This window comes from Phocoena phocoena, chromosome 2, assembly GCF_963924675.1.
Source record: "Phocoena phocoena chromosome 2, mPhoPho1.1, whole genome shotgun sequence".
NCBI lineage: Eukaryota > Metazoa > Chordata > Mammalia > Artiodactyla > Phocoenidae > Phocoena > Phocoena phocoena.
Window position 1 is genome coordinate 11,336,039 of NC_089220.1, and position 13,709 is coordinate 11,349,747.

A 13,709-nucleotide genomic window follows, 5' to 3' on the forward strand; every position below is an offset into this window, starting at 1 on the left:
GTGACAAATGCCCACACAGGATCCCTGACCTGAGAGCTATTTGTGGACAAACATAAGCTTTAAGCATCATTTAAATGCACTGGCTCCCACCCGACATCCTAGGGATAGTTAGGGCTGCATTCTCCTTCCCTGAAGCCTGGAGCCCAAGGCTTAGGGCTCGGGGCTCAGCCCTGCACACAGTGGGGCCTCAGGCAGCAACACTGGGAGGCTGGGGCACAGCTGCCAAATAATTCACCTGTGGTCGAAACATCTGTCTTGCGTGGATCAGGGATCGCATCCATCAGGCCGTACCTCCGAAAGGCCTGCTGGGCTGCAGCCTGCATTTCCTGCTGATTCCTGCTTTCTTTTTGCCAAAGTCACATCTGTTTTCCATCTGTAGATGTTGGGGGAGGCGATTATAGTTTAAAGAGCTGGCTGGGAACCTGATGCGTGTTTCATAAGCTGGGGGATTTTGGAGGAGAAGAGCTCTGATAAAAATGAGCTAAAGCGTGCACACCTGGGTCTCATAAACCGTGAGGACACTGGATCAGGAGGCCCCCGACTTGGCCGCTTAACCAGCTATGTGATCTCAGGCCACTACCTCTGAGCCTCACTTTCCTTATCTGCAAACCAGAGGTAATAACAAAACTCAGTCTGTTATTCAGAGCCCTTGTGAGCGTCGAACAAGTGGCTGGATTAAAAATAAAGTTTTGTCTTCTAGGAAGCATTTTCTAAAAGAGGGGTTGGCAATTTTTTTCCGTAAAGGGCTGGATAGTAAATATTTTTAGTTTCATGGGCCACATGGTCTCTGTCCCAACTATTTGACTCAGCCATTGTACAAAAGCAGCCAGAGACACTGTGTAAATGAATGAACGTGGCTGTTTCAATAAAAATTTATTTACGAAATCAGGTGGCAGGCCAGAGTTGGCCTGCAGACCCCGATCTAGAGGAAAGAATCTATCATCTTATCATAACTGCCCCTTGAAATGTGTTGACTGGGCTCTTATTGAAAGTGGGTGTGGCTGGTGCAACGATCCTGGGGCAGCACACGGCTGCTTTGGCCCTAACCCTCCGCCACGATTCCCACCTGAAGCCACTTCCTTCCTCCAGGAAGTTTTAACCCAAGACCCCCACTCCCCACCAGCTAGGTTCAGTGCCCTTATAACGGGTTTCCCTGGGCTTGTCATTGAAGAATGGAAAAACAAATACATGTTAACTCAGAGAGGCCTCCCCTGACTTCCCAACCCAGAACAGCAAACTCCTTCACACTCCCCAGACCGCTTAGCCTGTTTTATTCATTCTAGTGGCCTGTTTCAGCATCTGATGATATATTTTGTATTTCTGTTTCCTTGTTTATTAGCTGTCTCTCCCCAGGTAATGAAAGCTTTACGAGGGCAGGGACTTTATCGTGCTCACTGTTTATATCCAATGCCTCAACAGTAGTAGGTGTTTAATAAATATACTTGCTAAATAGGGCTTCCTTGGTGGCGCAGTGGTTGAGAATTTGCCTGCCAATGCAGGGGACATGGGTTCGAGCCCTGGTCTGGGAGGATCCCACATGCCACGGAGCAACTAGGCCCGTGAGCCACAACTACTGAGCCTGCGCGTCTGGAGCCTGTGCTCCGCAACAAGAGAGGCCGCGATAGTGAGGCCCGCGCGCCGCGATGAAGAGTGGCCCCCGCTCGCTGCCAACTAGAGAAAGCCCTCACACAGAAACGAAGACCCAACACAGCAAAAATAAATTAATTAATAAACTCCTACTCCCAACATCTAAAAAAACAAATAAATAAATATACTTGCTAAATGAATGAATGAATATCATTTATCTCACTGCATGGTTGTCGCCTGTTGAATGCTCTGTTTTTCCACTTGAACTGTGACCATCCTAAAAACAGGGGCTGGGTTTTCCTGTTAACATCCATACTGTCAATAAATGTTTGTTGAACTGTTGAATGAATGAACTTATCTGATAAAAACACAGGATGGCAGGAAGTAGAAAGCCTCTGGAACAGGAGGTTTTAAATTTCCTTTTGCAGTGGAATCCTTTCATTAAGGGGTAGATCTTATACAGAACTTGGCTGCTCTGGTTGATCGAGTCGGACAGCAGGGCTGGTTTGCTGTTTCCCCTCTCCCCCCTTCCCCTTGCAAGATGTCCCCAGTCCCTCGAGTCCCTCGAGAGTTCTCCGGGACCAGTTGGAAAACCACTGGTCTAGTTTGAACTCCCAGCTGCACGGATGAAAGAGCTGGAGCCCGAGGGAGGGAGGTTCCCTGTAGTCTGTGGCTGATGTGAGACGAGAGGCCAGCCTCTCTCCCACTGAGCTTCCCAAAGCGACCCTGTTGGGTTGTTTGTGCTTTTTGCAGATGCTGCTTAAGTCTCAGTTCTGCTTTGAGCAACAGTGGATCCCTGAGGAAATCACTCCAGCTCCCTGGGTTCCTCTTCGAGAGCTCAGCCCACAAGCCAGTCAGCCACACAGGCTGTGGGTGCAGAGACCAGAGGCCAAAAGTCCCAGCCTGGCTGGAAAACGCATGAAGCCACTGTGATTGGACCTGGCCTCCCTGAGGTCATCTCCAACCCCAGGGCGCCCTGGAGAGGCAGGAGAGCACAGCAGTCCAGCACAGGAACTGGATCCAAGTCCCAGGGCCCCACTCACCTGCTCAGGTGTGACCCTGAGCTTGCTGCTTCACCTTGCCGAGCCTCAGTTTCCTTGGCTGTAAAATGGGGATAACAACAGTGCCCACACCTCGTGGGGGTGGTTGTGATGTTTCAGTGACAAGACAGATAGAAAGGGATTAACATGGTGCCTTCTGGTTTATTGGATTTTGAGCAATGTTACACATGGTTATTATGCAAGACAGGAGGGTAACGTGGCTTCTAATCCTCAGAACATGACATCTTAGAGGTCCTGAACCCCATTTCTGTTGTGGGCATAAAAACAAGGTTATGCTTTGTTTCCAGGCCTGGCACATATGTTCTCTGTCTGTCTCTCTGTGTCACCTGCATGTCGATGCCCAGGGGGACTTAGAAAGCCTCCCTCAGCCTGGATCCCTGGATGGCTATATGGAGCAGAGCCCAGTCCCCACTCCCCAGCCCTCCTCCAACCAACTGGACTTCCATGCGTGAGAAATAAATTTGTACTGAGTTAGAGATTGCAGGGTTTATCTGTTATAGCAGAAAGTATTTCCTCGACTAATTATCTATTTACCTACCTATCTATATCTACTTCAAAGAGACCAGATAGAAATCTACCACAATACTAATCGTCCTTTTCTACAATAAACATTAGCGACTTTTGTCATCAGAAATCAGTTTAGATTTTTTAACATTGATTTTTAGAAACCAACAGACTGACCTCCCTCTCTGTCCTGTCTACCCTCAGTCAATGTCATAGGCCTGTCGATCCCTGCACCTGGGGTCTCCCAAGCCCCGCCTCTGCCCTGCCCGAGCCAGCTACAGACCCTCGAAGGAGGAGAAGAAAGCAGCCCGCTGGCCTTCACTGCCCTCTCGGATGTTGCCTGCTCTTTATTCTTTTAAGAAAGAGTCCCACATTTGTGTGCACTGCATTCTCCTTTCCTTCCCCCAGCTCCTATCTTACGGAGGAGTTCTTGGGTTTGAAGCTATTTCTCCCCAATAGCAGGGCCAGCCCTGAATGCTGAGTCTTAGACACTGAAGAGGTGGGAACAGCTTGTCTGTCAAAGTAATGGGACAGATAATTCTAGAAGTTCTAACTGCTCTCACCGAGCCTCATGCAGTCTGCTCATCCAGTCTGCTCCTGGCTGCGGGACAGAGGGCCAGGTCTATCCAAAGCCATTGTCTCTGTGAGCTCCCCACCCTACCTGACATGGGCCCCTAAACCTGCTATAGTGGAGGAAGTACTTGATCAGGATTCGGGAGCTCTGGGATCCGTTCCCAGGTGGGCTTCTTGGTACAGCGATGGAAGCACAGGCTCTGGAGTGAGGATATCCTAGCTTTGAATCCTGGCCCATCCGTATCATGGGCATTAACAGCAACTACCTTTCTGGAAAAGACAGCCTGGCCGTTACCTCAGGCTTTGTGTCTCTAAGTTCTGCCTTTCCCACTGTCCCAGCCGGTCTCGCCAGCAGCCAGGCCGTGTGGATACCAGTTACTATTGCCAGCATCGTGCAATGGAAGAGATGGGCCGGTGGAGCTTCTTTCCTGGACTTGAGGGGCTGGGGCAGGGCGGGTGGGGGGAAGGGCAGTTTTCTGCGTAGAGTGGGTGTCAGTGGTGGAGGCCAGTGGCAGCCAAGCCGGCGCTGTGCCCTCCACGGGATCGTGCATGCCTCCCAGGGCTTCCATGGGGGTGGGGGGTGGGGCGGCGGGGCTGGGGACCACACTCAGAGTAGCAAAGCTCTGGAAGCGTCTGGTGGGTGAGGAGGTGAGGGTGCGGGAGGGGAGCGGGGCCCGGTGGGCAGAGGTTGTGAGCAGAAGACCTGGTCCTAAGGTCACTTCATGTCAAAGTCAGAAGAGAATTTAAGAGTCAGTCCAGATCTGGCTGAAAATGCCTAACCTCAGTCTAATCATGCGGAAACATCTGACAAACACAAAATGAGGAACTTTCGTGACAAAGAAAAGATGGGGAGGGGGCAGGGAGGAAAACCTGTATCCTTTAAAGATGCCAATGTCATAAAAGACAAAGAAAGGCTGTAACGTTCCAGATTAAAGGAGGCAACTAAATGCGGTACCTGACCTTGGATTGGACCCTGAACTGGAGGAGGAAATGCTAATAAGAGCCTTGTTAGATCAGTGACCACCTGGAATACAGGCAGTGCAGTGGAGAAAAATATTTTATTGATGTAAGTTTACGAAGCAGACGACTTTAATGTGGTTATGTGAGGGAATATCCCTATTCTCAGAAGTATTTAGGGGTAAAGGGCCAAGATGTATGTAACTTGCCCTTATATGATTCAGGAAAAAATTACATATGCATAGAGAGAGTATAAATGATAAAGCAAATGACGTAAGATATTAACAGTCCACAAGGGCTAAGTGGATGTTCCTATCTTAATGTACTATTCCTATTCTTGAAGTTTTTGAAGTCTGAAATGTTTTCCAAATGAAAGGTTTTCTCAAAAGACCAAAAAATTTAGCAGCAGAACTGTTTATTTCAAACAAAATCCCAGGTGGAACCCTGTGTGTAAAACAGGGACAAGCAGGGCTGTCTGGCGTCAAGCCCAGTCTTGTGTCCCTCTGGTGGTCCCTGGGGTGCCTCCTGGAACCCAGCTTGGAAACCACTGAGTGGCTGCGTCCTCCACATTTGGAGCAGCCATTCCTGCATCTTCACATCTACATACCGGCTCGCATCTGAGCCTCGCCACAGCCCCGAGAGAGGTGTTCCCAGCCTCTTTTTGAATGGGGCTAGAAACCAGAGGCTCTGGAAGATTAGTACCTCCTTGGGGCCACGCAGCCCAGGTGTTTTCTATGTGCTCCCCCCACCTCTACCCTGTACGGCAACCTGCAAGGTAGGTCTTATCATCCCCATTTTACACACAAGCAGAGGCCCCATGAGATTCAAGTCTAAGGCTACAGCACCGAAGCTGGGTTCAAACCCATGTCCTTGAATGAACCCTCAAACTCCTGCTCTTCTTGGCAGAACTGCTTCCTCTCAGGGGAAGAGGCTGAGGTTCCGAGTGGGGCAGCCCAGGCCCGCTCGGGGCACAGGTAAGGTCGGGAGCCACTGCGTTCACAAGGCCAGTGCTCCCTCAGCAGTGGGAGGGGAACCCACTGTCTGGCTCTCGCCAAGAAACCCATCTGTTCCTGGTGGGTCTGTTCCTGGTGGGGAATCTTCACACGGAGCCTTGATCCCGTCCTGAATTTCTGGGCTCAGAGTCTCCCTGCCTGGAGCTGGCTTCTGAATCAGCAGAGGTTCCTGTCTCCCTGCCCCTGCCAGCCAAGGACAAGGAAACTATGAGCGTCCTCGTTCTGTTCAGTCTTTCAGGGGCTGAGCTCCGGCAGTGCCTCTCTGTCTTTCTTTTCCCTCAGATTTAGCCATTCCCTCCCCCATTCCCTGCTCGCTGGTAAGTTTTTAGTAAGTAAATTCATTGTCAGCAAAACAGTGTTTGAAGTCACTGCCAAGACACTGAGTGTTTAAAAGAACTGCAGGAAGCTCAAGGCTTCTGAGTAGACGGGGACTCGCTGAGGACGCAATTGCCCATTTCAGGCCCAAAGCTGCCTCCCTGATAACGGCTCAGGGTCTGTAGAGCCCTGGGCCCTGACTGGGCCCTGACTTTGCCCCGAGCCCCCTCAAGGCAGGGAGAATGACTGCCCAAATGAGAAGTTCAGAGGGGAAGGTAACTGTCCTTGTTAAGTGCCAGCCACTGGGTTGGATGCAAACTGCAGACTCATCTCAGTCTCACAACAGCCCTGTAACGTGGGTGTAGCTGTGCTGACTTAACACAGGTGAAACTGAGGCTCAGAGCACCGAAGTTACCTGGACACAATCACACAGCTGGGAAGGAAGCCTGGATCTCTCTCTTCCACATTCCTCCAAGGTCCCAGGCCCACCTGTCTGTTCTCGCTGAGGCTGCTCCCAGCAAAGGGTCCTATACGGGGCTTTGTTTCTTTTCCTCCCCTGATCCAGTTGCCCCCTCTACACACCACGCAGGACACCCCCTGAGCCTGCCTCCCTCCCCGGCTGCTGATCTGGGGCCGCCTCGCTCTGAGAAGGTCTGAGAAGGTTCCTGGTCAGCCCTCTGCCACGCCACACTGGGGACTTAACCTCCAGCCTCACATCGCTGCTGTGGGCTCCTGGACAGCTTCCCGGGTTCCACACCCCCGGGGCAGAGCAGGTCCACCTCTGAGAGCTCGGCGGGGGGGTGCAGGCTGCTTGCTGACCCCCACCTTACTTCCTTGGAGATTTCTGAGGCGGTTTCTCAGCTGTGGAGTTCACACGCTGGCCTGTTCTCTGGACTCTACACCGCGTGGGACACCCGATCTCGAGGTCTGACTCCCACTCCATGAAGAAAACCCTCCACTTCAGCATCCCGTCTCCACTGCTCCAACCCTCTCTCTTCCAATCACATTTCCAATATTATGATAAAGGGTTAACGTGCAGCTGTAACTCAGGGTGGCATCTGCTTACAGGGAACAGTATTCATTCTCACAATTGACTGTTGGACCCAAGTCAGTTTAATCCAAAAGAGTGACTCCAACCTGGAACTGTGGCCTGTTCCAGGCCTGTGAGGAAGTTTTTCTAGGGTGAGGGGACCTTGCACCATCCCCCAGTCACACACTAACAAATGTCTTCTGTTGGCCTGCGGCCACACTGGCCTGCTCTTCTCCAAGGCAGATGGAGAATCCCTCCCCTAAAACAGCCACCACTGGTCGAGCCTGCTAGGCACCATGCATTGAGGTTGACATTTTACATATGCTGTTTCCAATACCCACAAGTGACCAAGTGTGGCTTCTGAACCATTAGGGGTCTTAGTTTTGCCTCTTTGTAAAACAGCTTCCTCAGATGAGGAAACTGGGTCTTATGGGGTTAAGTAAATCACTCAAGGTCACACAGGTAGTAAGTGACAGATCAGGAATTTGAACCTAAGTCTGTATGGCTACAGAGGTTAAGAATCCTTCCACGCTCCATTACCATGGCTGTCATGTACAGTTACGCAGGTTGCTTACTGCACAGGGACATCCAGCTGAAGGGGTAGCCAGGGGGCGAAATCCAGCCAGCATTGTGCTCAGTGTAAGGTGTGCACCACGGCGCAGTGATGCCTGTGCTTGTTTGCCTGGAGGAGCGCTGGGATAAACCGATTATAAATGGTTCTAATGATGCCCTTCCCTACGTCTGCACCCCTGGCTAGGTGCCTTTGCAGCTTTTCTCATCAAGAAGGGAAGTCTGGTTCCTCACCCCTTAAATCTGGGCTAGTCTTGTGACTAAACGAGTCAGTGAAATGTGTCAGACCGGCGTTGTGCCAGTTCAAGTCCATACCGAGAGGCCTTGCAGGCTGTACTTGCCCACTTGGACCCCCAACTACCGCCATGGGTACAAGCTTGGGCTAACCTGCTGGAGAATGAGAAACACGTGGCCCAGTCACCCCCATCCGAGACCAGTCAGTAGCCAATCAACCACCCAACACATGAGCAAGGCCATCCTAGCCCAGCCAGCCTCCAAACGACCCCCTCTGACCACAGACCCTCGAGTCAGCCCAGCCAAGCTCGGGCACACCTGACCAGACCAGCGTAACTGCCCCACTGGCTTCTGTAACTGATTTATGTGGCCATTATGGGTGGAATTGTGTCCTTCCAAAACTCATATGTTGAAGTCCTAGCCCTCAGTACCTCGAAATGTGACCTTATTGGGACATTAGGTCTTTGCCGATATAATTAGCTAAGATGAAGTCATACTGTTGTAGGGTGGGCCCCTAATCCAATATGACCGACGTCCTTATAAAAAGGGGAAGTATGGACACAGACACGTACACAGAGAGCACACCATGCAAAGACTGGAGTGATGCTGCCACAAGCCAAGGAACTCCCAGAAGTTAGAAGAGAGGCCTGGAACACCTCCTTCCTTACGGCCTTTAGGGGGAGTAGGGCCCTGCTGACACCTTGATCTCTAACTGCCAGCCTCCAGAACTGTGAGACAATAAATTTCTGTTGTCACCAGTTTGTGGAACTCTGTTGCGGCAGCCCTAGGAAACAAACGTAGCACCTTTTCCTAATTCATACAAAGGCACAGTATGGGCTGGCTTCCTCGGCTGCTTTCAGTGTGGCAGCCAACCATGGCTCCCCTCCCGGCCCCCAGGGAACCCACCGTGGCTACTCCTGCCCCAACAGGCTTCTGATTCTGGGAAGGCTTCTCCAGTGCTTTCCAAGGGCTCTGGAGTTGTCGAGGGGAAGGGGTCACAGCCTCATACGACATCGCTGCTCCAGGGATCCAGAGAGCGCCCCCAGCCCGGGTCCCTTCCGGCTGCCCACCTACCTGGGTTGCCAAGGGCCATGGAGTCGTAGATGAGCTTACAGGTCTTGAGCAGGGTGGAGATCTTCTTCTCGGGCGAGTAGGCCTTGTGCATACTGGCAAACTTCTGCAGGATCTTCTCCATGATGGGCACCTCCGGCACGCTAGTGGTCACGCCCAGGTCGGTGGTCGTGGTGGCTAGGATCACCAGCTGGTTCTCCTTGAGCTGCTGCAGCGAGCCGTCCTTCCTGTGGATCTCATGCAGGCAGGAGTTGATGGCTTCCTTCAGGGGCTTCAGGACACACTTGTACAAGGCAGACTCCACAATGGCTTCTGCAGGGGGGCGAGAGCAGGAGGGTGAGGAAACCAGCTGCAGGGATCCTGCCCCCACGTCTTGTTGCCCGACAGTGTGGCTCTCCCCACCCCATGTCCCTGGAAGGACATACTCACAGCCCCGGCAGGTACAGCTCACAGTTCTGACAGGTGAGACAGTGTAGTACGTTCAACAGAAAGCCAACACTGCCAAGCGCACAGGAGCCACACACGGTATCTAACGCTTTTCACAGGGCCTGGCACACATGAAACTCTCACAGGGCTGCTTACTAGTACACCACCTCAGAGAGCACTATGTACGTGGGAGTTGTGCAGTATACAACCTGTGCAGCTGTACCTGGAGGGCCTGGGTGCCCAGTAAATGTTTGGTAGAGTTATTCTTGATGTGTCTCTTTCAATTACCAGATCCATTTGAATCTAGTCTCAAGAATACAGTATAGCCAGAACCTGACTTCTTACCATTTCCACGGCTACCACCTTGACCTAGGCTGTCATCATCTCTTACCTGAGTTATATTAATAGCCTCTTGCCCTGGCTTCTTTTGGTCCATTCTCAACACAGCAACCAGCATAATCTTGTTATGTCATGTTTGATCATGACATTCCTGTGCTCAGAGCCCTGTAATGGCTCCCATCTCATCCACCATAGAAGCTGAAGTCTTTCCCGTGGCCCACAAGCCCCCTCTGTGACCTGTCCCTGTGACCTCTCTCACTCATCACCTGTTTGCTCCCTGTGCACACGCTGCTCCAGCTATGCTCCCTGTGCACACGCTGCTCCAGCTACCTTGGCCTTCTTGCTGTTCTGCCAACCAGCCAGGCTTGCTCCTACCTCGGGGCCTTTGCACTTGCCATTCCCTTTGCCTGGAGAAATGCATGTGGCTATCCACATGGCTTATTCCTTCATTGTTCAAATGTCATCTTATCCCAGAGGCGTCCTGATCAGCTAGTGGAATGAGAATTAGTCATCTCTGATCTCACAGCGACTGTGCAACATACATGCCATAATCCCCACTCCACAGATGGACCAACTCAGGCTCTGCTGGTGCAGGTCACACAGCTAGTTGGGGCCTGAACAAGGATTTGAACCCACGTCAACTTGACACCAAGGCAATGTTCAGCTTTGGTTGACAGTAGGGAAATATTCTTGGAAAGTCTTTCTGGCTCTGTCCGATCCCCAGGGTCTCAGCTATTGGCCCAGCAGGGGAGGTCCCAAGTCCTGTCCCTGTAGGGAGACACCTGAGCTGCTCTATCCCTGGGAGGTGAGGGAGGGGCCCATGTCCCCATGGCTGAGTCTCAGTAGAGGCCAAGATAACCCTTCCCTGCCACGCACGCCTAGGCTTGGCCCATGTCTGGGTCTAGGGCTGGTCCTGGCTGTCTTGGTCCTCATCCTGCCGCCTCCCTCTTCCCCTTTGCTTCTCCAGCCTCTTCAACAGGACGACACACAGCTGCCCTTGCCTCCGTCACCCCACTCCTGTCTATCCTTCCAGGCCCTCAGAGCCTCTGCAGCTAGAGGCGTGGTGACCCGGAGGCAGGGACCTGCGGTCAGCTTCCCCACCGCCCCTGGCTCCCGTGTAACCTTGACCAAGGCCGTTCCCCTTCCCGGGCCTTTCTCCTCATCTACAGAATAAGAGGGTCCATGCCCTCTAGGGTCTCTACATCTCTGCAGCCACCAGATCTCCTGCAGGGACTGCCTCTGACCCTCAGCAGCCATGTGTGTTAGTGCTTTTTTTTTTTTTTTTTTTGCCGCTAATCGCTCCTGGTGACTTGTCTCCCTAACAAAACCAGGAGCATCCTGAGGGTGGGGTCCTGCCCAGCTCTCAGGTGGTTGAGGTTCTGCCATCTAACTGAGCCCATGGGCCGAACTCGGAAGGAGGAGACAGAACAGCAGAGGGGTTAGTTCACGGAAAGGGAGGATCATCTGGGTTTACCCCTGGCTCCCACCCGCTCCCAGCCCCTGCCCCAGGACGCGGACCGACCTAGCTCCTCCTCGGAGTGCAGGGCGGGGTCCACCAGGGCCTTGAGCTCGGTGCTCTGCAGCAGGTAGCTCTTGAGCTGGGTCATCATGGTGCGGATCTCCTGCAGCATCTCCATACTGGAGGTCTGGTGCGCCATCATCTCCAGGCTGTACACCTTGTAGTCCTGCACCAGGCTGCCGAAGTACGAGGCCTTGTCCTGGGCCAGCTCCACCACCTTCTTGTACAGCTTGCGGTTGTTGGAGAGGAAGGCGCTGAAGACGCTGGCGAAGCTCACGAAGCTCAGGCGGTGGCGGGCCTTGCCCAGGATCATCGACGACTTCTTCTTGACGCCGGGGCTGCTGAACTGCTCCAGCTCCTCCTCTGTGCTGCTGGTCGAGTAGGAGTCCTGGTCTGCGGCCGAGGCGGGCACCCCCAAGCTGTCCGAGAGGGAGGCCAGGGAGCCCTTGAACTCCGGGGTGCTCTGGGGCCGGGCCCCGGGCCGGGCATGCGGGCTCTGAGTGCCAGCCGTGGGGGCAGGACCTTGGCCTTCTCCAGGTGGACCGGGCCTGGGGTTCTCGGGGGCCTCCCTGTCCGTGGAAAGCTCGGCAGTCTCCAGGGGAATTGGGAGGACCGAGGCCAGCTGCCGGGAGAGCCGTTTCTTCCTGGGAGGTGGGACTGGGGGTGGTCGAATATTCCTTGGAGGCTCTGGCATGCTGCCCAGATCGCCGGCTTTGGCCACTGCTTCCTGGCCTTGCTCTGTGGTTCTCTGAGGCCTGTCCCCAGGGCTGCCGGAGGTCCCCTGGGGAGGCAGGCGGAGCGGGAATGCCCTGGAAAGACCCACCGGGTCCCCCTCCGCTGCCGCCCCCCTGTCCGCCTTCCCTGCACTCTGGTCCTCCAGGGACGCCTTCTCCGCGATGCGGCGCCTGGGAGGGGCGGCGGGGAGGCTCTTCTTCGTGGGCGCTGGAGGGACGGGGGACTGCAAGGGGCTGGGGGCTGCCCCCGGCTTCATCTCTTCCTCCCTGAGGGGGCCCAGGCCTGCGAGGGGACGCGGGAGCCTCTCACAGGCTGTCATGGGTGGCTGGCTTGGAAGCTCCGCGGGGCCTGGGCTGTGGGGTGCCAGGCGGGGGGCAGACGCTGGGGGTGAGGGAGGAAGGGCCTTGGGATGCGGAGGCGGGGGAGCAGCCGCTGAGGGAGAACCAGGCAGAGGGCAGGCCAGAGGGGGGCCGGGGGGAGGAGGCCGGCTGGAGCTGGGGGGATGGAGAGGGAGCGGCGGGGGAGGGGGAGCTGGGCGGCGAGGGGCCCACCTGGAGGTGGGGGAGGTAGCCTCGGAGGCGGGAGGCGACGGCAAGGGGCAGCTTCCCGGGGGCGGCTGGTCAGCCGGCAGGGAGCTGCCGCAGTCCTCGATGAAGACTGGATTCACAAACCACAGGTGGCCATTTCCTATGGACAGCTCAATTTCACACGAGCAGTTTTCGTAATGGGCGGATGACCTGAGAATGGAGGCGGGGGGCGCTCCCACTGGGCTCCCACCTCCTGGCCGGGGGTTCAGCGAGGAGTCCCAGAAGCCTGTGGAGATGAGGGAGGGAGAGGCGGTCAGTCCTGAAGCCGGGCCCCAGCCTGGCCCGGGCGGTGTCCGTGGGCCGCACGGGGGGCAGGGCGAGGGAAGGCCACGCAGTGCTTGCTTCACCGCTCAGAGGGGTGGTTTCCCCTCTGGGACTGTTTTAAACCTCTCCCACTACTTCCTGCTTTGAGAGGGGAAGCCCCACGCCATCCTCCCCTGCGGTGTCGGGCTGGGGCCTGGACGGTGCTGGCGACAGGCTCAGCTTCAGTCCTGTCCCCTGGCGTGAGACCCCACGGTGGGGGGGGGCACCCATGCCCCGGGGTGCAGGTACGTACGGGGATGGAGGGGACAGAACCCCGGAGCTCCCGATGCTGACCGGCTGGGTGCTCTGGGGCAGGTCACCGGACCTTTCTAGGCCTTCATCTAGTCATCCCTAGGATGGGGTCCTGACAGAGAAGTTGCTTTGGGCCTGTTTGGGCCACTGCAGTTGTCACAGCAGGAAGAATGAACTATGGACTGTAGCCAGTGAGCTCAGACCTGACCACCCAAGTGGGGGAATGCCTGTCCTCTGCAAAATGATTCTGCCTCTGGCCAATCTCAGTGTTAAAACAGGAAGCTGCCCTGTGCCCCCAGCTCAGAGAGCTGGAGCTCCTGCACTGCTGAGTTAAGTCCCAGCACATGCCTTGCTCTTGACTCAGCCCTTAGCTGGGGCCACCAAAGCAGGCCTGCACAGATGGTCAGCGCCAGGCTTGTTCTGGGTAACGGGCATGGGACGTCCAAGCTGAAAGGGCGCTGGGGCTTGACTAGCTCAGAGGAGTTCTTGACCTCTCGGTACCAGGCTCTATGGAGAATCTGACAAAAGCTCGGGATGCTCCCAAAAGGCCACAGGAGCACATTTTGAGAACAAGGTCACTTGGCTGGCAGGTCACTGCAAGCTCCCTCAAGCAGCTCCTTTTGGAGGAGTTTG

General features: G+C 54.7%; 1 protein-coding gene across 1 annotated transcript in view; it reads right to left on the minus strand.

The window, feature by feature from the left end:
• The window catches only part of RIN3 (Ras and Rab interactor 3), an 85,912-nt gene that overhangs the window by 12,551 nt on the left and 59,652 nt on the right, over window positions 1-13,709 (minus strand). The window contains exons 6-8 of the mRNA XM_065871638.1: window positions 12,406-12,747; window positions 11,203-12,141; window positions 8,919-9,227 (exon numbers count right to left, since the gene is read on the minus strand). Of these exons, the coding sequence (XP_065727710.1) occupies window positions 8,919-9,227; window positions 11,203-12,141; window positions 12,406-12,747 (1,590 nt within the window). The remainder of the gene's footprint in view (window positions 1-8,918; window positions 9,228-11,202; window positions 12,142-12,405; window positions 12,748-13,709) is intronic.